At 36.1% G+C, this 24,154-nt stretch overlaps 1 protein-coding gene across 5 annotated transcripts in view; it reads left to right on the top strand.

Moving 5' to 3' along the window:
- The window catches only part of LOC103716559 (structural maintenance of chromosomes protein 6B), a 56,150-nt gene that overhangs the window by 19,935 nt on the left and 12,061 nt on the right, over nt 1-24,154 (top strand). For 4 of the 5 annotated variants that reach the window (XM_039120629.1, XM_039120638.1, XM_039120648.1 and 1 more), the window contains 14 exons: nt 6-125; nt 4,412-4,546; nt 8,416-8,492; nt 8,595-8,670; nt 11,376-11,450; nt 11,616-11,720; nt 13,979-14,148; nt 14,274-14,376; nt 15,263-15,375; nt 19,820-20,024; nt 20,114-20,242; nt 20,353-20,467; nt 23,105-23,190; nt 23,272-23,367. In XM_039120629.1, the coding sequence (XP_038976557.1) occupies nt 6-125; nt 4,412-4,546; nt 8,416-8,492; nt 8,595-8,670; nt 11,376-11,450; nt 11,616-11,720; nt 13,979-14,148; nt 14,274-14,376; nt 15,263-15,375; nt 19,820-20,024; nt 20,114-20,242; nt 20,353-20,467; nt 23,105-23,190; nt 23,272-23,367 (1,605 nt within the window). The remainder of the gene's footprint in view (nt 1-5; nt 126-4,411; nt 4,547-8,415; nt 8,493-8,594; nt 8,671-11,375; nt 11,451-11,615; nt 11,721-13,978; nt 14,149-14,273; nt 14,377-15,262; nt 15,376-19,819; nt 20,025-20,113; nt 20,243-20,352; nt 20,468-23,104; nt 23,191-23,271; nt 23,368-24,154) is intronic. The other variant, XM_039120645.1, reaches the window with a different exon arrangement.

The following is a 24,154-nucleotide window of genomic DNA, read 5'->3' as shown; positions in this document are numbered from 1 at the left end:
CACAGGCTAAGGTGGAGGAATTGAATGGCTTGCTTACCGGTAAGAAATCCCAGATTGCATTTTTGACAGAAAAGACCTCGGAAGTAAGGAGAAAGAAGGAAGAATTGGAGCAGAATCTTTCATCGGTATGCGGGTGCTTTTAGATTACCGATGATATCTTTTTATTTGTTTTAATATGGTATGACTGTCATGCAAAAGATTACCTTGTTGTGCTTTAGGTTGCTTAAAGCTCATTAAACATATAAATGCACTACCCATTTCAGTTGCTTACATTTCCTTCTAGTTGCTAATGTAGTCCCAAAGGATTAGAGGCTGCATTTAGGGAAAAGTGCACTATTAAGAGGAAAGTTTGCCATCTCGGTACCGGATCTGGTGCCAGTGCCATGCTGGTAGGTATGCTTGGTATAGGAGTCGGTTCAGCGTACTAGTCTCGATTTGGACCTATAATGGTATGGTATGGTATGCTTGGTATGGGGTGGTGAGCACCAGTATGGCGAACCGTGATTAAGAGTCCAGATCCAAGGGCTATTACGCGCAGTTGCAGCAAACAAGGCACTGCCTCTCACCTTCTGTTTTTTTTAATGCAGAAAACCAACATCCAGTCAGTTCTGGATCTAAAGACTGTTATGAAGTGATCAAATAAAACAGAGAAGAGGAGAGTCATGAAGATGGGGAAGTGAAGTAAAATAAGTGATAGAAAGGAGGAAAGAATAAGAAAAGAAGAGACAGGGAAAGGAAAACAGGGCCTGTGGCCCTTACGATTTAATGCATGAAAATCTCCTGTGAGACTACCAGACAGCATATCACTCCTTTAGAAGGCCTGGTAACCACAAAATTACTACAACTCCTCAGAACGAAATACTAGAACTCTAGACCAGCCAACTATTGTTCTTGCAAATTTAATTAGTCGACAACATAATTTTTCCTAATTGAGCCCTTATCGGGACTCTACAATCAATATAGATTCCTCCCAGATTTGGACACTTCAAAAATTTCCATAAAAGGCTCCCATTAACTTTTTCATAAATTTGATAAGTTGCATCGTCAGATTTATGTCTTTGACTGCAGCTATCAGGGAACATGCAAGGGCCTGATTGAACCAGTTTTTTGATGTTTGGTGTTTTGTGCTGCACCAGTTATCCACTAAAATTTGATATCCTTTATTTATTATATTGATTTCTTGGGATTGCTATAGCCTGTCTGGTATATCATCCATCATTTTGCTTGTTTGTTGGTTATGTTTTGAATGAGCTTTGACAACTAGTCATTTATTCTCTTCAATCTTGCCTATGACTTAATTTTAAATCTATATAGTAATATTCTCGTGCATGCTACTAGAATATTAAACATTATTCTTTTTTTTAGAGAAAATCTTCTTTTCGATTCTATATTGCATGGTGCTTTTGAGGTAGACTTTGTTGACCTTTAAATAATTATTTGCATGCATATACCTGTTTTGCATGTTAAATCTTTATCTTGTTAAAAGATGCAGTGATGGAAAAAATGACTAGTGTCTTGGTTACAATTCCACAATCATTTCTTCTCAGTGGAGATTGTTTTTGAGTCCCATTCCGGGTGCTGTGGTTCTCAAAAGTTTTGTAGATTGAGAGAGCTTAGGAATTATAAGTAATATTAGAAACATTGTTAGCTGTTGTAATGTTGTGCCTCTGTGTTATAAAATTGATGATCATTTGGGTCTAAACAAAAGAAGATTTTGAAGTAGACATATAAGGGGTGACTGAAACATTCGAGTAGAAAAGTAGCATAGGAAGCAATTGAAACCTGCTTGAAGATTGGATTTAAATATCAACATAGATGTGTACCCAATTTAGAAGGTTCTGCAGACAAGGTCTAGATTCTTAAAACTAGATTTGTTGGAGCAAATGTCGGTGGCATCATTTTATTCAATCATGTCATGTTCATCTTTGTTTAACCCTTAAATTTCATTCAGAACCTTAATGAAAGATGTCCTGAGCTGAGCTGCTTAGAAGCATAACAATCAAAGCTCAAAAGGTAAACAAATCAATATTTATTCATTCATATATTAGGCAGAATGTGTACAACTTGTGTCTATTGATTTCAAATTCCCGACAGGTGCAAGCTAATGATGCAATACAAATAAAGAAACTTGGTAGTGAAATAATGAGGTACAAGAAGCAATCAAAAATCAAAATAAAATGGATTTGCTTTAAATAATGATGAAAAGGTAATATTGACAATTTTATTAAATATGAGGCTAAAAAAGAAAAAAATGCCAGTAAAGCTAAATATGTGGCATATGATACTTCATATGATAGGTTAGCTTCAAAAAAAAATTGAAATTAAAAGTTATAGAATAGGTAAAGCTAGAGAGGAAATCTAAAGACATTGATCAACTCAATTGCATTAAAAGCAAGAATAATGGGATATTAGTGAAAGATAAGGCAATTTAAAAAAGATAAAGCTATTACTTTAAGAAATTGTTAAATAAGGATTCTGCTAAAGAAATTTTCGTTGAAGAAGTAAGATTAGGAAGGAGTCAAGGTTTTATTCATTCAATTCATAAAAACTAAGTGGAGATAGTTTTGAAAGGAATGCAAAAGGTAAGGCAACAGGGGCAAGATTTAGAAATATGAGAGATAATGAGTTAAATTGGCTTATGAACTTATTTAATGAAATCTTATAAACTAAGAAAGTGCCAGTTGATTGGAGGATAAGTATTGTAGGTACCTATCTATGACAATAAAAGGATAAGTATTGTAGGTACCTATCTATGAGAATAAAAGTAATGTTCAAAATTATTCTAATTATCAGAGAATTAAACTTATGAATCATCCTATAAAATTATGGGAAAGGGTAAATGAACAAAGATCAAGAGAAATAAAAATTGTTTTAGATAACCAATTTGGATTTATGTCCAAAAGATCAACAATGGAGGCCACCTTTTACTAAAACAATTGATAGAAAAACTGGAAAGGATAAAGTAAGAAATGAATATAGTAGAGGAATTATAGGAGTTGCACAAATGAAGGACAAAGTGATGGAAAATTGATTGAGATGGTAATAACATGTACAACGATGGGGATGCTATAGTGTAGAGAGGTACTTTGGTTTGTGCTGAAGGTGGTAAGAAAGAGAGGGGAAGACCTAAGGTAATATGGATGGAGGTTGTGAGGAAGGATATAGAGAAACTTGGAATGAAAATCAGATGTAGCTGTAAATAGGAGTACTTGGCAAATGAGGATTCATAAAATGTGACCAAATAATTGGGAAAAGGCTAGGTGGTCATGATTATGGGAAGCCTGGTAACTTTGATATTTTAAGTATAAAGGACAATGAACCGTTTGTGAAATAAATACCAAACTTTTGCGCCTTATTTTCACATCCAGTCAGCTGTCTCTGAACTGTTAAAAAAGGTTAAACAAAGCAAATGGCATAAAGATTACAAACCTTCTCTAACAAAAATGAGGTTGTCTGAGGCTACTGTTTGTGGACTAAAAGTTGAACATGTGGTACAAGTTTAAATCTCTACCAGTATGGGCTACTGATATGTAGCCATATAGGTTGATGCATATATTATACTGAATGCAATCTATGCTCTTCACATTATATGTTGACATTGTACGTATATATGGTCCTGTATACCATAGACCAGCACTCGGTCATTGCTGGTCAGGTACTGTTCACTAAACAAACTCTTTGCTAGCACTGTCATCAATGCAGAAAATAATACTAGGAAGTTGGAAGCAGGGAAGGCAGGTTATGGAGAAAGATCTATTTATAAAGGGAACTATTGGGAAACTGTATTCAAGATATTGAGACAACCGAAAAGACCAATTTAAGTATGGTCTTTTGATAAAAATATAAAATACTCAACTGTTTCTCTTTTTTTTTCGTGATTTTTGTCATTTTGCTTACTTTCTTCTATGCATTTATCAGACATTTCTGAAGTCTGGGAAAGCCAAATAAAATTGATCATCTGAATGCTGTCCTCCATGAAACTCAAGTTGTGCAAGACATATTTCCATCTAATATCATGGGATTATGGTGTCAGCAGATTGTTTTCAGTTTCTACTGCATTGTTAGTAAATCAGATATAACAAAATTTTTTGTGTTAAATTGATTTTCTTTTAGTTGGTCAGGTTACTTTGTTTGTATTAAGTCATGGCTATGGAACTTGATTTATGGTTTGGATTAATTATTCAAGCTGGTTTAGTTAATTTCAATATGCTATAAAAATTTAGTTTGAATTGTAATAATCATCTTATATATGTCAAGTTTAATTGACATGGGCTTTTTTCTTTTAACTTCATGGCTTTTTTTTTGGCACCCTATATATATTTGTGCATTGGAGGTAGTTATTTCCCTTAATGTCAAGTATAACCTTGGTTATCTCTAGTGATCAGTCTTAATGATGTTGTATTTTTCTTAGGCTACAAAGGAGAGGCTTGAACTCGAAGAGGTGCATTCTCGTGAAATTAACTTTACGAAGAAAATGAGCAAGCGTGTGAAGTTGCTTGAGCAGCAAATTCATGATATTCATGAGCAACATATGAGAAATACACAGGTTTGTATTTCTGTTCTCTTAGACATTTAGCGGTTATAAGCATGGTGTTTGGTATCGGACCATATCACTCTGTACTGGGTGTACCAACTTGGTACCTTTGGGGAATCGATACTCAGTATGACCCCCCTCCCCTGTGAAAAGAAAAAAAACCCCACCAAGTCTCAGTATCAAGAACCGGACAGTATTGACACTGTACCAGTTACTTACCGATATGACTATCATAACTGGTACTGAAAACCTTGATTTAGTCAATATCTTTTTGAGTCCACTGGTGGTTCTTGTTTTAGGAAGATTTTGAATGGATAGGTAGTCTTATATGCGATGACTTGTAGCTCATTCTGTTTTGCTTATCTCTGAAGCCTTATAACACAATTGTGACCGCTTAGCTTTCTTAGGGTGGTTAGGCATGAATTTTAAAAAACAAAAATGCTGTTGAGGTTGTCCAGGATCTCTTTCCTTGCTTATGTTATACAATCTTTCTCTGTGCTTGTGTCCCTTATTTATGTTATATTTTGTAACATTTAAAAATCTATACACCTAATTCATTAAGTGCAGAATGAAATATTTGAATCTAATTTGACTAAATTGTACCTTGAACCATCACTGCTGCTTACCCAGTTAAATGGTGTTTAAACAGCTAATGGATGTTGTGTGAATGGCTAATGGACTCAACTGTTGCCTAGCATTTAAAACTGTCGCTTGATATTGTTGGGTAACATAACAAGTGATTTTATTTAAAATTATCGGTGCATTGGTTCAGTATTACAGACCATTAATGTACCATATACAAGCAAAATAGGAGAATGACCGCTTACAGGTGTGGTATATAAGATACAAAGTTCATTCGCATTCTTTATATAATGCTATATATGTTATATGGATCTACAATCATTTTCCCAACTATTGAAATTTCATAGACAAAGGGGAGTATAGTGAAAATTGTAAGCATGTGGCAGCACAAGTCTTCATGAACGAATCAAAATGTACTTAGTAAATTGGATATTGTGCTGGGAAGTAAGACATTTATAGCATTTTCATTTAAAGCGGAAATGAATCATGATGCGTGTGTGTGCATACATGAGTTTCCTGAGCGAACAATCCATATAGCTCTTGCAATCTCAAACGAGTGGGGGATTGCTGACTGTTATGCTTTAGATTAGAGGGAAGGTAGCAAAGCCAAGTAAACTAATCATAAGGGTCATCTAGAAAATACGTGGCCTAAGTGCTGGGTTCAATATCTTGTTATATATTCTTCTTGAGCTGAGTTGTTCTATGATGAAGATGCATAGGGTGGAGCAGTAGGTGTTAGTGTTGCTTGCCTACTCAACCATGGTGATCATTTGTAGCTCAGGCAAAGTGAGAAACAAGGGAGCAGGTGAAGGTTTTACAAGAGTCACATATTGACAACTTATCAAAGACTTTGCTTGTCGCATATTAGAAAAGAGATAGAAACCAAGGAATACGAAACCGTCCTAAACCGGACGGTTCCGCTCGTTCCGATCCGTATCGGTAGTCTACCAGTACGGTTCTGGCTTTGAAACCGGTTCGCTACTGGAGCCGGAGAAGACGAAGAGAAAGAGAGAGCGAGTGGGGGAGGGAGAGAGGAGCGCTGCGGACGCCTGTGGAGAGCCGCTGCCTCGGCCTTCGCCCCCCGCCCGCAGCGGAGCGCAGGCATCTGCGGCACTCCTCCCTTTCTCCCCCGCTCACTCTCTTTCTCTTCGTCTTCTCCGGCTCTAGCTGGTTTTCTCTCGGTATAGGCCGGGTACCGAACCGGACTGGGCGCCGACCGGTACGGCACCCAGTACAGGTTCGGCAATCCTTGATAGAAACGCTTAACAAGTAGTTCATTGGACAAATGACATGTGCAATTTTTGGCCTAGAGATGGCCAAACAAATGGATCATACTTAAGTTGATGATATATAATGGGGCCTGGAGTTGGCTCAGCAATAATGGTTGTAGGTTTGTATCGTGGTTGGAATGCATTACATACGCGGTTTGTCAGGTTGGAGATGTATCTATATTGTGATAACAAGCTCTTTTGAGAGGGCAACTTCAAGCTGCAGAATGTTGCAAAGGGAGAAACCTTTTCAGCTCATAACAGAAAAAAATTCAAATACTAATTTAAGATATTTTTAAAGTGTTAGGATGATGTTGCTTACGCCAACGAAGGGCTCTGTACTGGGACCTTACAAGTGCAATACAGCACAATGCACCTCCAGTGATTCATGGTACACTGTTGGAGTCATAGTACTCATACCATGTCTCTGTACAGGGGCATATCGAGCCCCTGCACTAGTACTGTACTATATCAGTTCAGTGTGGTATGCCTTGCATTGCACAGTATGGTTGGATACTTAAAATGCTGATATCAACTATTTATCCTATATACATTACTAGCATATTTTTCTATGTTGCAGAAGAAGGCTCCATTTTCTGTTCTTGTTGAGTTGGATTTAGTCTTTTCATTCTACCTTTTGTGGGAGCATGAGTGGGATTTCTGTAGGTGCTTCTACTGACATAACTTTTGTTAACCAAGAATAATAAGTTTGCGATAAGAGCGCCTTTAGGCTATTAACTCTTTTTACTATTCCTCATATTGTTGATGTCGAGATAACTCTTATTATTTTGAATTTTTGAGTAATTTGACACGGCGTTGGATATTCATGCGAAGAGTGTTGGACACATAATTTCTGTTTTTGATCACACCATTGTCAGATGTGATATAATGGGAAACATCATGTTAGCTGGTCCAGGGCCTCCTCATTCTTTCTCAATAAAAAAAAGAGGAACCATCATGTAAGAGAGCATAGTTTTGAAAAGGCAAGTATATAAAAGAATTCTCAAATGAAGCACAAATGGTTTAAGTTTGTGAAAAGCTTGGTGGATGTTGTCAAAATTGGGAGAAGTGGCCGGAGGGCAGTTGTAGACCAGGCATTAACAGTTGTGATAGTAATTGGAGGACAAAATTTACCAAGCGAATTCTAGTGCGGTGAACTTGCTTTGCAGCTGTTGATTGAACAAATGAATCTTGCTTTTACTTTGTAGATCCATTTATAGATGATGGTGACCAGCTCAGGAGTTAGAGAGAGGACTAGATATGCATCTGTGTGAGAGCTTGAATCTTTTGATCCAGCATGTTACTCTAATTGTTGGATGACTCTTTGATAGTGTGATGTCTTATAACAAACCTGGATGGCTGCAAGCTTAGAATGAGTAACGGTGTATTATGTTCAAGCTTAGATTAATGATGGGCTGTATGCAGTAGAGGGATTTGTTGAGTCTTTTGATGGATGTTGGGAGTAAAAGAGTATTTTGAAAGCACTATAAGTTGATGAGAGTTGACCAATACTGAGCAGCTGATTATAAGTTAGCACGTAGAAGAAGGGGCAATTGGGTCCATGGGAGGAAGAATTAGTACTGAAGTCACATAGGCGGGGGTTGGTATGTACTCCGTGATGCCAGAGGAGATAAGGAAGGCATAAGTTTAGGACTGTCTGCAAAGGAGAGCACTTGAATTTTGGCAAAATATTAAGCAACTCCTTTTAAGGCGACACTTTAGGTATAAATGCCCCACGAAAATAGATTATGATATTAGTTGATCTAGTGCTCATCAGCTATGGTCAATGAAAGTTCCTTAAATGTTGCAGGGAGGCACTCTATGTAATGTGAAACAATTGTAGTACAATGTGTTATATGTATTGCTATTTCTGATGGAAAAATAAGTTGCAGTTTGATTATCTTACACCCGCTCTTTAGTCATCTGTTATGCCAGAACTCAGAACTATGTAATTATTAATTAGTTCAGATTTTTTTTTGTACGTCATGCTGTATGATTTCCTCTCTTATGTATCTACCTTTTAAACTGAAGGCTGAAGAATCTGAGATTGAGGAACGAATGAAGAAACTGCAGGATGATGTTGATGTAGCTTGTAGAAGTGTTGCAAGGTTACCAAATTTCTTTCCACATTCTGTTTTGCATTTCGACTTTTAATGCGGTTATGTATCATTTTTGCTGTTTTAGCTCAGTTTTCTTGTAATTTATTTCAGGTTGCAGGAGGAAGAACATTCACTATCAGAAAAGTTATCGGCAGCTAAAAATGCTACTAATGATATGTCTAAAGAGGCAAGACTCTTGCTCAGATACCATCTTGTCTTTGTAATTATTAGTGCATAATTCTCCAGCCTTCTGTCATTTTACTGGGATAATTTTTCTGCAAATTTGGAATGTTAATATTAACTTTATTGAAAATTGCTCCATGTAATTCACCATTCATGTTTCAAGTTCTTGAATTGTCTATCCTCAACAAGCTTTATATGAATATTTGCTGGTTTTCGGCATGTGTATTTCCAGTTTGTGAAATTTTTTTGTAAGTAGCTATTGTGCTGATATCATTTATCCCAGAGATTAGCATCTTCCTGACATTATAGGTTTTTTCCTTTGCATGATGATATGTTTTTTATTGTTTCAGTTATGGTCAATTTTTTCTTTGATTCACTTCTGGTGCTCTGTTTGAAAGCTATTATTCTTCTCCTCATCTTGGGTGATTTTTGCAGAACAAAAACTTGAGGTTTAGGACTCTTAAAATCAAGTATTTCATGACTCCTTTCAGTTGATGTGCTTAAATTGAAGCTATTAATACTGATTTTTCTGAGCATTTTGTTCCAAGTGACCAGGTCATGTTTTAATAATAAATGCCTGCTGTCTCTGACAAATGGTTTGGGAGTGAGCACTTAAGTCAGCTGGTTTACCCTCTTTTGAATGAGTGATCCAGTGTGCAACGTCTCAAGTGCTTGTTGTAGTACTTGAAACTGTTTAGGTTTACTTCGGTTTCAAACTAAAAGTTTTTTTGCAAGCTGCTGGAAAAATGAAATGAGTATTATGATGTTTTTAGTTTTATACATGGTATGCTGTACCATACCGAACCAGACGGTACTGGGCGTACCGTACCATATTGATGCGGTACTGGTGGCGTACTGCATACCGTACCGTACCGACACTATGATAGTGTGGCACTAGTATGGGGTCCGGTACTAATACGGCAAACCTTGGTTTTATATGTTTTCAAAATATTTGAAGGATTTCTTTGCTCACGAATATAACCAACTGTGTCTACTTATCATTTTATGTATGAAAATTTGTCATTCGGATCATATTAATCCAAGTGTATGAACTTTTGAATCATCTACTGCGTTGTAAAAAATGTCAGAACTTGGTAACTGCGTATTGTTGGCAAATTAACACCACTTAGTTCTAGCTTCCATTAAGCATTATATAGATATTAGGTTAAGTCATATGCTGGTGGGTCGGGGAGACCCAGATCTGATCCACTTCTAAACCGACACAAACCTGTGCATGGGGTGGGCTGTGCCAAATTTGATCTGATCCAATTTGGGCTCAAGCTTAGATCTGAAATATGAACTTGTGGATTGAGTATGTGTGTCGATATGAGATCTAGCTGCTAGCTGGGTCAGATGCGACATTGGATGACCTGATCAGACGCAGCCACGAGTAGCCTAGAAATATTGGTCAAAACTTTTTGTCTAGCCCATAAAATTCCAACCCAACACTCTGTGTTCTACTTGAATGATCCTGATTGTACATCACCAACACTAGTTCAAGATATCTTCCACCTGTAAAATTTGGAAAATTGGAACTGTGTAATACTGTTATCCATGCCTTTAAAGTAAATAACTTGAGTGTGTGTAACTTATCCTGCATTTGTAGTCACTTTTGCCAAGCATTTTGGACAGGTCATTAGCAATCTTTTTGACCTCCTAATTAGCAGGCTGCATTTGTGACGGGAAAAATTACTTGCTTCCGATATCACAAGCAAGTTACAGTATAGAATACTTCCAAACTTCATTTTTTCGGAAACTTTAGATTTATTAAGCCATTTTTCAGATTTTTTTTTGGAAGTTGAGCCTAAGTGTGAGTAAATATATTTGCATGTATGAATTTCTTCTTGTTTAGTTGTAATTTTTTTTGAACAGATTTCCTTGGAGATTTATATGATGTTTGTTTAGATATGAATTACTTGAACTTGATGGATGCTAAACCCTGTTGAGAATTAAATACAGTTTAAGAAATTGTTATTTGGATATTGTTAGCTACCTGCTGGTCAGCAACAATATGCTGTGAATATGCATATATTCTAAAGTTCACCAGATGAGTATTAAGGAATGTATTCTTTTTATTGTGATAAGTTCAAATCCTTTTTACAGGAAGACTCCTCTTAGGAACATGCAAAAGTGGGCGCTAAACTTTAGGATTTCAAAAATGCCCCTAAAAAGATGTTATGATAGGAAATAGTGCCATATACCCATTTGTCTAGATTTTAAATTGAAGGGAAGTTGACCTTTTCAGACATAAGAGCTAATCTTGATTTTGTTTAATTATTTGTATCACTTTGTGAGTGGTTTAGTTGAACCAACATTCAGATATGATGTGGTCTCCGTGCATTTGTTTGCAAGCATTTTCAGGGAGCACTTTTCCTATCTAGTTTCAGGTGTAATATGAGGAATTCTGTATGCATGGTGCCCTTGTTTGGGCTGTGATTCTTTTGAAGAGGGTACCTGCACAGACAAATTTGCAAGAGGAATTATCTACAATCTTTTCCCCCCTATTTTATGTTATATATGTTTAATGTATAGTGTCATACTGTGATAATTTTTCTCATTTATTTTTAGTGTTGGGTGTAAATGGAAAATCATCTGTACTCTTATTATCCTGTGTTATAAAGCCATTTTCTTTTAAGTTTTGATGACTGCTCAACTTTTACATGGATCATATTTGTTGTACTAGAGATTGTAATAAGTTCATATTTGCAGATTGAAGAAAATGAAAGAAGATATCGTGATTTATGCTCACAGATGAATGAGTTTCAGCAACACCGAATGAACAAGGTCTATTTGACTGATTATTTGACCATTCTACTGTTCCATCCTAGAGATTTGCTTAGCTAATTTTCACTTGTCTTGAAGTGCGTCTTTATGCATGCATGTGCATTTTTTATGTGTATCTGAGATATGCTACGACTTTGTCTATCAATATGGCAGTTTTTCATGTAGGTAACAGCCTTTGGAGGAGGAAGAGTTCTGAATCTCTTACAGGTTATTGAAAGACACCACAGAAAATTTAAAAGCCCTCCTATCGGTCCAATTGGAGCTCATGTGGTACATAAAATATTAGCTGCATGTTGTTTTTATTTTTTAATGCTTGTGCTTGCATATGTTGGTTTTGTGCGATAGCTTTTTCAGCAGAATTTGGTATTAGCTTTCTGAACTCATGCACAAATACTCATTTAAATAATATAAAACAGATGCTTTTACAACAAAAAACACTTGCAACTTACAAAGATGCTTAACATAAGAATTCAAAATGATATTAGTTTGATACTTTGACTTTTCCTGGTGTCTCTACTTATTACGGTTTCTGATATCTTCTTTTTTTGTCCATATTTAGGTTGTAATTTGTTTAATTTGCTTTCCACCAAGGTTTTTAAATGCAGGTGTCGACTGGTTTTTACCAGCTATGTTAGTTGTACTGGTAAACCCCTCATCCCCGTACTATAATGATACACGTGCAGTAGCCCAATTTTTGTTGTGCCAGCACTTGGAGGCGGGCCATGTATCAGTATGATGCTATAGCATCTATACCATAGTGGCCCATACCCTACCTGTACTTTTAACGATGCTTGCCAATTTGTTGACTTTTCCATTACCGATGCTGCACCTCTCTTCCATTTCTTTTCTTTATTATTGCATCTAATATAGTCCCAGTGTAATTGTGTAGGCGGCATGATTCATGGATACTCTCTAATTAATCTGTTGTTATTTAGGGTGAGCTTCATGTCTTTTGGAAAAACAGTGAGCAGTATATAGTCAATTGGTTGCCTGTGGGGACTATTAGACCAGTGCAACAATAATATGAACACTACGAGGTTGTCTGGTGTTGACATCTTGTTGTTGGCATTGGTGTCCTAATACATGCTTCTATAGAGATAGCTTGTGTAATACATTGATGTCCTAATACAAAGGCGTATATGAAGTGCATCAATATTATTAACCTTTTTGCCGTTACTTTCTAGATGTAATTTTGTAGATTCCTCATCTGTGATCATTTCTACTTGCAGATTTACTTTTTACCATGCCGTAAATTTCTTCTTGTTCTAGTATGAGAAGCTCTTGTATAAGATGTAGTTGTTTTCTCAGGGTTTACTGGATTCTATACAATTTCCATGCAAATGAGTTGTTTGGCGAGTACAAAAGTCATGTGTCTACTTGTTGTTTCTAGTTGGACCTGGATATTCATGATGTGCAGGATACACCAAATGTTATATAATAGGGAAGTACACCCAATGTTTTGGTTTGACTAAATGTAATAATTGATACTCTTAACATTTCTTAACTTTGTTACAGTTTCAATCTCAAGCAAGCAACTAACCAGTGCTTGATCCTGGAAAAGGTCAATCTAGTTCTAGATTTTGTATATCGACAGTTAGTGTGTCTTTTATATGTTTCTAGGCTTGTTTTTGCTGCTTCACAATTGTAAATGAAAGACAAACTCCATTCTTGTCTTCCAGATTAAACTCCACATCCATGCTTTATAATTGTATCATCTTCAAAATCATGTGATTAAGTTTCTGAAACATTATGTTCATTCATTTGCAATCATCGGGGGAAGAAATTAGTATACCATGTTGCTACTGTCATTGATTGTTTGTTACAATATTAATGAATGTGGCCATTTTGATAATTTTGCTCAGATCAGAAATTTTTAAAACTTTTGAATGCATTTCAAAGATTATTAAGTGAAAGAACGAATGAGTAAAAAATTAAAATGGATAAACTCATAACAAGTTTCAGAAAAAATCATGAAAAATTTGCGAAGATTATGAATTATTTGTGGGGTTGCTAGAAATTCAAGAAAGTATGGTTTTTTCACTCAGGATAGTTCAGAGAGAAGAAGTTTTATTAAAATGTATTCTGAAGTAATCGGAAAATTATTGAATAAGGGAAATCTGTCACTAGGTTTGCAGTACTTCTCTTAATCCATTTTGAGCGTGCTTTATTAGCCATAAATGCAATTTCTTCTCAATCACACAATTTGATTACGTACATATACATGTTTATATAAACAACTGCATTTAGATTTGCCTCTGAGCTGCTTGTAGATGGAATGGTTGGACATATTAAATTGGGTTTGTATTTCTTAGGAAGCACATGTTCTTTGTAATGGTGAATTATGCAAGATGAATTTCACCCATAGTTCAAGTGTACGGCATGCATCTCATGTAGATGTATGTTGAGAAGATTCTGCAATTTTGTTGTGTATCTGCAGTTCCGCACATGCACTTTCAATACCACAACTTTTGCTGCTTTTAACCCATCATAATTTCTCAGACCAACAAAATTATGTTTTTATGAGACAGACATTGGTCAGTGGTGACATCTGGGCCCTAGCAGTTGATTGTGCTGTTGGGCGGTTACTAGATGCTTTTATAGTTACCGATCATAGAGATTCACTTCTTTTACGAGATTGTGCAAGAGAAGCAAACTATGCAAACCTTCAGATCATTATATATGATTTTTCCAGACCACGGTAAGACCTACTCCACCCATCACTCTTTACTCAGGTGTATTGTACCTTTTGGTGCAGCATGCTGGTTTTTGTTTGTGATTAGGAAAAAAAGTCTCTCCATTGATATCGTGAGTTTATATATGCAGGTTGAACATTCCAAACTACATGCTTCCTTCAACAAATCGTCCAACTATTCTTTCCGTTATACATTCTGACAATCCTACTATAATTAATGTGTTGGTGGATATAGTAAGTATACGACCTGAAAATTCTTTGATATGATACTATTTTTTATCTTTTACCATAATTTTCTTGATTCTTTAGAAGGCTTTTTTTTACATATGTCCCATAACCTAGGTTGCTTTTGCCTTATCATTTTCTCTGAACTGCTGGTAAATGTCACATACCATTTCTTTGACGTTGAGATGTAGTAAATGGAATATTAGGACAAAAAGAGTCAGATTATAAATGATTATGTGTCTGAACATGGCATAGTAATATTTATATGTTAACGACTGCATGTGTCACTTTTTACATTGGTATCTAATCTTAATTTCTTTATTAAGGATCATTCCACAACAAGTTGATTATGCTCTACTTTTTAAATATTTACAAAGTTCTTTTTTAATCTTTTGGGTGAGGGTGTGGGCGGTTGAGTTGGGTGTTTGAGGTTTGCCTCAATGAATCTTTGTTTGTATTTTTGACTTGTGGACAGTGCATGAAGAACTGCAAATCTGTCATGAGCCACCTAGATGAGGCATGTCAACTATATACAGATAATTTGGGCACAAACTCCATTGTTTAATATAAGGTTTTGGTAACATATTTTTGTATTTCCTCTTTATTTTCTACTTATTGGCGGTTGTTGGGCAAGAAGTTGCATTTCTGTTCCATAACCACTTGAACCCATATTATCTTCCTTTATGATTTTTTTTTAGCGAACCCATTACTTATCTCAAATATGTTCAAAGATCGAAGTTCTTGCAGTACAATAAGTGGCAGGAACTTATCACTTGTTGCTATGACATGTTTTCACTTATGACACAAAATTTCACCATGCTTAGTGTTGTCCTTGATGGAGGTTTTTATTGCTGCATTCATAGTTTTGATTGTTATCATATCATCTCTATTTTAGGGCAATGTTGAGAGGCAAGTGCTTGTTCAAGATTATGAGATGGGAAAATCTGTTGCATTTGATCAGAGAATTCAAAATTTGAAGGAAGTATACACTTCTGATGGATATAGAATGTAAGCTTTTAATGTTGAGGTTCATTTTCATTTCATCTCATCACCTCATCTTTATTTTTCCAGCTTAATCTCCTGTTTTGATATGCATGGTGATATGTTAAGTAGCAATGCACAGTATCACACGTGAATTGCTAAAATATTTTTCAGCTCAAGGAAGTCTGCTTGTGCTATGTTTAGAGAAGAGTGTATTTCCCACCAGAAAAAGGGAAGAGTGTATCTAATGAATGAAGTATACGAGTAGATAATACCTTGGAAAGAATATCAGAAAAGAGTTCTGTGCAGTAAGTGTTTTCTATGTTCTGATCTGTTTTTTAAGAAATTTTTTTTGTAAGCAAAGTAATTTTGGCTTCCAAAAGCGAAGTGGCTAGGAGACACTTTTGGACCCCATGAGAAGCTAATGAAACACATGGGGGATATCATCAAATTTATGTAAAGTGCACTAAGATATGCTTAATATAAAAGTTGGTTATGTTAAGTATCAATAATTTTCATATTGATGTCCCAATTATCCGAATATCATGTATGATACATCATAGAATATCTTTTTCATTTCACATATTTCTCCCTACAAAATTTTTGGAATTTTTGTTTACGAATCTGCCTATGACTTCAAGAGGGTTAGACTGACCTGCTTCTGATTAGGAATTAACCCAAATATATACCTGACCCAGTCCAAGCCAAAGTTATTTGATTAGGCTTGGATTGAAAGATATAGCATGTTTTGCATATGGATTGGATGTGGATCTCTAAGGACCTGTTGGTATTTCTTTTTTATGTTTTGTTTCCAATACACAAAAAGAAAAATAAAGTAGACAAAGAAACATGTATGATTAAATACTTTTGTTCTTTTCAAATTGTTTACAGAATCTTTATAGCTTTTGGTAGCAAAGATTTATTGCTGTGAAAAAGAGTGAAATTGAAAGCAACAAATAACAGAAATTTTGTGTAAATGCTGTCTTCAACAATGTTTGGAACCTGTTGACCTAGCTCTGGCTGTTTCGGCAACTAGGTCACAGGTCCGCAGTTCAACCATGTGTGGACTATTTGTTGACTGTGGGTTGACCACCAGATCAGTTTATTTATCCATTTCTATGGATGTCTGGCATTAATCCCCATCCTCCTACAATTGCCCAGCATCAACTAGCGACTGCATTGGTGGAAGGCCTTAAGCCTCTGGATAGAGGGGAGGGTGTATTCATCTGATGGAGGATAAACTCTATGGGTTTATGTGGATTAGGAGTTAGGATTAAGTTTTCTTTTTAGAGAGATAAAGAACGGGGAAGTGGTGAGCCCCACCAGGAGGAAGATCGGGTTGCAATTAGAGCTAAGTGAGGATGCTTTTGGAGATCTTTATCTTGGTTAGAGGTAGTTAACGGCACCGTGGACATATTGGAGACCTCCATGGTGACAAGAAGGCGGCCACCTTTGTTTATGAGAAAAGGCTTCACCCGCAATGGATGCTGGGGATGAGGCTCCAATGGAGTCAATGAAGCTCTACCAGCAATGGATGAGGTGGGTCCAAAAAAAAAGAGGAGAAAAATAGGGGAAAGAAGGGTCCCACAAATGCTTGATCCTTCTTGGCTTCTTTGAGTCTCCTCCCCCAAAATGTCTTAAGTGGTCATGTTGAACCATTGAAATGGAATGGTTTGAGTGAGTTAATGGGTTGAACCATCCTGGCTCAATGGCTTAGGATCTTTTATTTATAAATTTTGGACTTTAAGCTGACTCAGGTGATGGGTCGAACAGATAAACCCACTCAGCCAAAATGAGTCTCACAACATTGATCTTCATCAATTTCTATATGAAATTTCACTAATTTGTAGAGAAACAAAAATGATACGAAATAGGCCTTGGGTAACCTGATGCCAACTTGAAACAACTCGTGCAAAGTGAAAAATAATAAACTATATTTTTCACAACCCTCCTTGAATTTGAGAATTTGAAAATAATTTGCTTTTAGGGATAGGTTTTACGTAGTTAATCAGTAATTTGTGTTCTCAATGATTTTTATGTGATTGTGGATGGAATCTCATGCACAATTGATTGTTGATAACATCTACGTGTTGTTTAATTGTTATTGGCTTGCACAATATGTTTAGGATATAATGTACTAACCAGTAACCAGTTTATACATGTTTCTCATGGTTTGTTTTTGGAATATTCCTAATCCCACTTGTAATCAATCTTATTAGTGGAAGTGGATTAGGATTGGATTTAGAATTTTGATCTGATTCATATATTTAGAGCATTTGCATGTACTAAACCCTGATCTGACCTGAGCACTTGCAGCTTTAAATCTGGCTAGTGGCACAAACCGAAGTTTGTCTTTCTTAACCACAAGACACTATTGGGTTTATCAAATAACAAACAGTTTTTCATGGATAATGGGAAACTAGTATCCAGATCACGTTTTCTTGTTTGTTGTCCACTGCAATCTTTGTGATCTTGGTTCCTGACCATGCGAGAAACTGCCAGTTGAATGAGAGGAGAAACATCCAAGAGTTGAACAGTATATTCATATGTGCTTGACAGACGATAAACTGATTAGTGTCATATTTGGGCTTCATTTGCCCCATATTTATCTAATTTTCATGACAAATATTCTTTAGCACTTTTGGGAGCATAATTTTAGATCTTAATGAACCGGTCCTGTTTCTAGTTCGGTAACATTTTAGAAAAAAATTCCAACAACCTGCAAAACTACTTACTATTTCGGAAACCTTTTAGAAACCATGGTTAATACATGAATCATCCCCGCCATCTGTTCACTGAGGTTGAAGCCCCAAGTTAGAAAGCTGTCCTGTCCTATGTCAAAGTCCTGTATATAAAGATGAAAACAGAGGCCATATTTGTTGTAGTTAACTTCTTTTGATCCTTTGTTTTCTCACCTTTTCGGTCAAGAAACTCCAACTTAAAATGAACCTGAAGAATATGAGTCAGTGTTGGCAAAAGAGACAAAGAAATGAGAATGAAAATCATCTGATTTTGGGGAATATATATTGAGGCATGATCATCAAATAACCTAGGCGATGCTAAACAATGGATCTAGACTATTGCAAGGTGGTTGCTTGCCCAAGCGCCTAGGCAAGAGGCTTAGTGCAAAGTTAGTTGTTTTTTAATTCAACTACTTCATTTACAGAATCTGATTTTTACATTTATTTCTATAAAAAATATCATTTTTATGCTCTTTAAAGCATAAGCGCATATAGATAATTAATTTAAAATAATACTAAAGATATATTGTAGTTTATAAAATTTATACTAAAAAAGATTGTCCTAGTGCATGGGGCTCCTGCCATTGGGGGGGTAGGGTCTAGGGAGGGTTAGATGTACGCCGCCTTACCCCTGTGTGCAGAGAGGCTGTTTTCATATTTTGAACTTGGGACACCTAGGTCATAATAGAGCAATTTTACTATCGACAAGCCCTGCCCTCATAAAATTTATACTAAATTGTAAAAATAAAATATTTGAAGTATGATAAATGTTATTGTTGTCTAAGCTAGGGTGCAAGAGATTGCCAAGCTCCCTTAGTTGTCATTCTTTCTGGGGCTAGAGCTTGGGTCTTGAGTTTGACTGAATGACATTTTGCAACCACTTGATTCAACTTAAACTTAGATACATTAATTATTCCAATATGATTTTTTTCCTGCTATCTGGTCTGATGTAACTCACTCCCTTGTTAACATCGATGTTTCATTTATAAAAGAAGTTAGAATCAAGTACTTTTACAACCCACAAACACATATAGTATGAAGGGACTGTGCATGTATGCCTGTGTGGATAGTAATCATGCATTTACATGTACTATGGTGTATATATGTCACTTTCATATTTCATACATACATACATACATATATATATGTGTGTGTGTGTGTGTGTGTAATTACATACAGTTATATGCTCATCCATAGACAAATATGTAAATGTGATTTCTTTAATCTATATATGTAGTTCAGGAGGCTTGCCTTGGTATTCGAAGTCCTTTCTATAGCCAAGGTGCCTGGGCAACTGATCATAACAACAATGGCTTGAGGACACCTTGATAAGAGATATCTGATCAACATCCTAGTAAATAAGGAAACAGAGTTAGCTAGCTAAAGTTTCTCAGATTATTCAAAACCTCAGATGATCGAAAAGATCTAAAGTTAAAGTTGATAGAGTAACGTCGCTTAGATATGTTTAGCATGCAGGTTTTTCTTCCATACATTGCATCTAGCTGTAATAGGTTAATATGATGAAAGTTTTAAATGCAATTTTATTCTCTTATTTGAGGATTTTACATTGATAAAAAAATAAAGGTAGCAAACCTCATCATGACTTCAATAAGATTTCTAACAAGCATGTGTTCATTGTTTCATTGGGAATAACACCATCAAATTTCAGTCCTGGACTTATAATTTAGTGCCATCTTTGTGTTGGTGGTTGTTATTTCATGGTATATCAGGTTTTATAGAGGTTCAGTTCAGACCACCCTTCCTCCAAACAAAAGGGCCAGGAGTGGCCGACTACGCAGTTCTATTGATGATGAAATTTACAATATTCAGAATGAAGCCTCTAAGGTTAAAGAACTTGTTCAAGAAAGCAGAGGTAGGAAAAGAGATTCTGAGGAAGCACTTCGGGATCTTGAACTCAATGTACAGAATACGAAGGTAATGATTTCTGTTGCCATCTAAAGATTTCTATTGCCATCTGATATCTTTATTTACTGCCTGATATCTTTTTTTAAAAAATCTCTTAGAGGCGACGAATAAATGAAGAAAAGCTTTTGATGTCGAAGCAACTAGCTTTGCGGGATATGAAGAACTCTTATGCCTCTCAGCAAAATGATGACCCCGTGAATGTTGAAGAGCTTTATCAAGAAATCTCGGTTTGTTTCAAGTTACCTTTTAGCGATCAAGCACCTTGTTTAGGGATCATATGTTTGGCATTCTCTTTTACAAGGTATATCTTGTTGTTTTTTCCTTTCTTTCTTTTTAGCAAGTGCAAGATGATTTACAAGGAAAGGAAATGTTACTGGAGAAACTCCGTATAAGGATGACCATGGCACAAGAGAAAGCCAATAACTTAAAAAATTCCATCGAGGACTTATGTGGTATGCTTCTACATTTCCCTCATTTTTTATGTTGTGTATTCATATAAGTACATACATGCACAGACATATGTAGACACACCTATATGCATGCACGTGCACATGTTGTGTACACATGTCTATACATTCTTACATAATATTTTGCTAATATAAATGCTGGAGTAGCTATCATAATCTTTTATTTTATGATTTAAATTTGTAATCACATTCCAAATAAATACTTTTGATGCAAGGTAGCATTCTATTTCTTGGTTATTATGTACTTGCTGGTATTTAGAATTATGTGACATAAAAGGAAATATATTGGAGTTTTACATAGCTTCTCATATTTATTTCTTTTAGCTTTTATATGATTGTGAGGGTGGGCCTTGGTGCAACAGTAAGATTGCTCCATTATGACCTGGGCGTCATGGGTTTGAAACATGGAAACAATCTCTCCTCATGCAGGGGTGCCTCGTGCACTAGCCAACCTCCCTCTTAGAATTGATATGACTGTTTTTGTTTCTTTAATAATTTTTTGATATAGACAAATAGATATGGGGTTGTAGTGAATTTTTATTTACTAAGATGACCAACCTGGTAGCCTTGCTGTATTTAGGGATCGCCAAGGTGGTAAAAATTTAGATTGTCTAATCGGTCACCTTACAGAAAATTAGTTTCTTCTTATTGTTGAAAACTATCAAAATTATGTCATTTGATGGATGGCAGTCAAAAGACTTCGAATCTTTGAATCTTGTTTGCTTATTTACTTTTGGTAGATGGGGAGGTAGCAAGGACTTGGCTTCAAGTCCCATCTTAGTTCTTAAGAAAAGGGTGGAGGTTTATGTAATTTGTGAAATAGATGTCTGAGCGGTGATTTATGCAATGTCAAAGTATCTGGGATGCCTATTGCAAAAAGCTTATCAAGTAATAACTATAAGGCAACTTAGAAGATCTACAAGTTATGTATGTAGCAAGGTTCGCCGTACCGGTACCGGACCCGTACCGGTGCCACACTATCATAGTGTCGGTACGGTATGGTACGCGGTACGCCTGGCGTAACGAGTGTCGGTACGCTCGGTACCATCGTTACGGTACGTCTGGTACCGTCTGGTATGGTATGGTACAACATACCATATAGTAATTGGCAAATGACTAAAATTAATTATTTGGGATATGTTGAAACTTCTAAAAATATGGGCTATGAATTGTTTATCTCATCAGTATTTTTTTTTAATTAGTTAGAGTATGATTTTTTAGGAAGGAAGATTAGTTGGGAACCAAATGCTTTTCAGATTTATTATGAATTGGAATGCTCCATTGTGAGGAGTCGTGTGGGTGTGTGTTGTCCCACATTTGTTATGCGCTGGATAGATCTATTACCTTCTAGCTAGCCTTTTTGGGTGAGGTTTTTGGTCGTTACAAATGGTATGAGTGCATCCAGCCCATGTGGACTAGGGATAGTGCAACATAGCCCTTTTGTGGTAGCCCAAGGGCCAAACATGGTGTTTGTGATTGGATTTCATTGGGTTTGGAGTTTGGACTTTTAGTCTCGCAAGGGCATTAAGACTTAAAATGGGGGATTGTTTGAGGGCCCATAAGGGCATGTGGATGGTCCCTCATTACTTATGCGCTAGGTAGATTTTGGGTACTTTAAGAAATATAAATAATACTTTCTAGCTGGCTTTTTTGGGTGAGGTCTTGGTTCATTGCATCTGTATCAAGATTAGTTGAGGACCACCTATAGAATCTAGTCGGACATAGGACTTCTTTTTCTTTTTGCAAGCATTGTCTACTATTTCCTTCAGTTTGGCTCTTGATGGAATCCTAATTCATGCTGTGCATGTTTCTCCGTCATCCCATCCACTTTTCCTCTTATGCCAAATTTTTCGCTGATTTGTGCCTAACATGCACCTGCGATGATTGAATGCCCAAATCTATGGTCACTCTGGAATTTCCTCTCTAGATAGAGAGAGAGAGAGAGAGAGTAAGAGATATATATGTATGAAAATAACAGGAAAGCACTTGACCCAGTGCTAGTTTATCCTTAGTTCCCTAAAGCCCAAACTGCTGCCTTCCTAGGTTCCATGAATATAATAGTTTCTTAGGCAGTGGCGTTGCGCAATCATCTTGTTGGAATTTCCTGTGACAACATTGCACACTCCTTGGTGGGTTTGCTTCTTGCTTGTGCATAGACAACTTATATTTAATAGTTCTCCTTTCTTTTTGGTAAACAATAGTTGTTACTATATCCACCTTGTATGCTACTCTGACACCTCCATCAGTATATTTCTTCTTTGTTCTACTAGTCCATTTCACTCCCCCACTCATTCGCTGCATGCACGCTCATGTCAATGTATGTATGACCTTATTGCTTTCTTCTAGACTTCTAGTGCTAGTGGGAGCTCTTTGCTACCTCATAATAACTAATTTAGCAGAACTAATGTGGGTATTTTCTTTTATCTTTATTCCTTCCTGTTTGTGCATGCGTGCTTACAGTTCTCAATTCATGGCCATGGGCTTTTATTACCATTTCATGTACTGAGTTATGGATTTAAGAGCATGACCATTAAACTTTCATCTTAAAGAAAAGATGCTGATCTCTAGTTGCATTGCATTTATGTTTTGTTTACTTGATTTATATTATGATGTATCGTTTAGAGTCAGCAAAAGGAGAAATTGATGCCATTGAGGTTGCCGAGCGTGAATTATTGTTGGCTGAAGATGAACTGCGCGCAGCAGAGGCTGTATGTTTTTTTTTTTTTGCATGAATTATTTTCTCTTTTAAATTCATTAAGATGCTAATTAGATGATCTTGCTTATCTCAGAAGAGAATCCATTATGAAGGTGTCATGCAAAACAAGGTACTACCCGATATTAAAACAGCAGAGGCAGAGTATGAAGAGCTCCAACACAACCGTCAGGTCATTGACACTTGATGTCATCCTTTCTTAGCCTTATGTTCCAATGATTGTTATCAATTAATTAATTGATATTTGAGAAAAAATAGATGGCTTTAACTCTACCAAGTTCTTTTTTTTTTCCGGGGGGGGGGGGGGGGGGTGGTCTAATGTTTTATTGGTTGGATATCTTGATGAGCAAAATAATATGAAGTCCCTAGGTGGGATCAGTTTGTTAATTTCTAAAATGATTGCAAAATTCATGACATTTTTCTATCGGATGTTGAATGATGTTTGTGCATTTTTAATATATATATATATATTAATTATTCATATGTATTGTGCTCTCTATTTATTTATTTTTTGATTTCTTTCATGTCAAACAATTTAACAGAGTATTATTAAGGTGGTAGGCTTGCCTCTCTGTTTGTTTGGGTTTTCACACTGATTTTTTTGAACTATTTTGCCGCCACTTTAGTGTTGCTTGGAGTGCTGCTTTAGTCTTAACATTTTCATGTTGAACTGCTGCTTAGCCATGGAATATGGCCTTCTTAGAGATGTATGTGAAGTTTTAGGCTTGCGATTGTTCATCCTAATGTATCGTACTTATGAATAAAACATGGTCTCAAGCAAGATCCGCAATCTCAGTATCAAGTACCGTACTAGTACATTACCGGTTCAGTACGATGCAGGTAGATACATAACTATACACACCTTGTACTGAAACAACTCAAAAATTATTCTTCTCGCTTCTTATCTTGGGATGTCTTAGTACTGTTTGGTACGCACCTGGGTACGCCTTGGTACGGGT

This window comes from Phoenix dactylifera, chromosome 2, assembly GCF_009389715.1.
Source record: "Phoenix dactylifera cultivar Barhee BC4 chromosome 2, palm_55x_up_171113_PBpolish2nd_filt_p, whole genome shotgun sequence".
Taxonomy (NCBI): domain Eukaryota; kingdom Viridiplantae; phylum Streptophyta; class Magnoliopsida; order Arecales; family Arecaceae; genus Phoenix; species Phoenix dactylifera.
The sequence above is the reverse complement of the archived record's forward strand: the minus strand, read 5'-3'. Positions and strand labels throughout refer to the sequence as shown.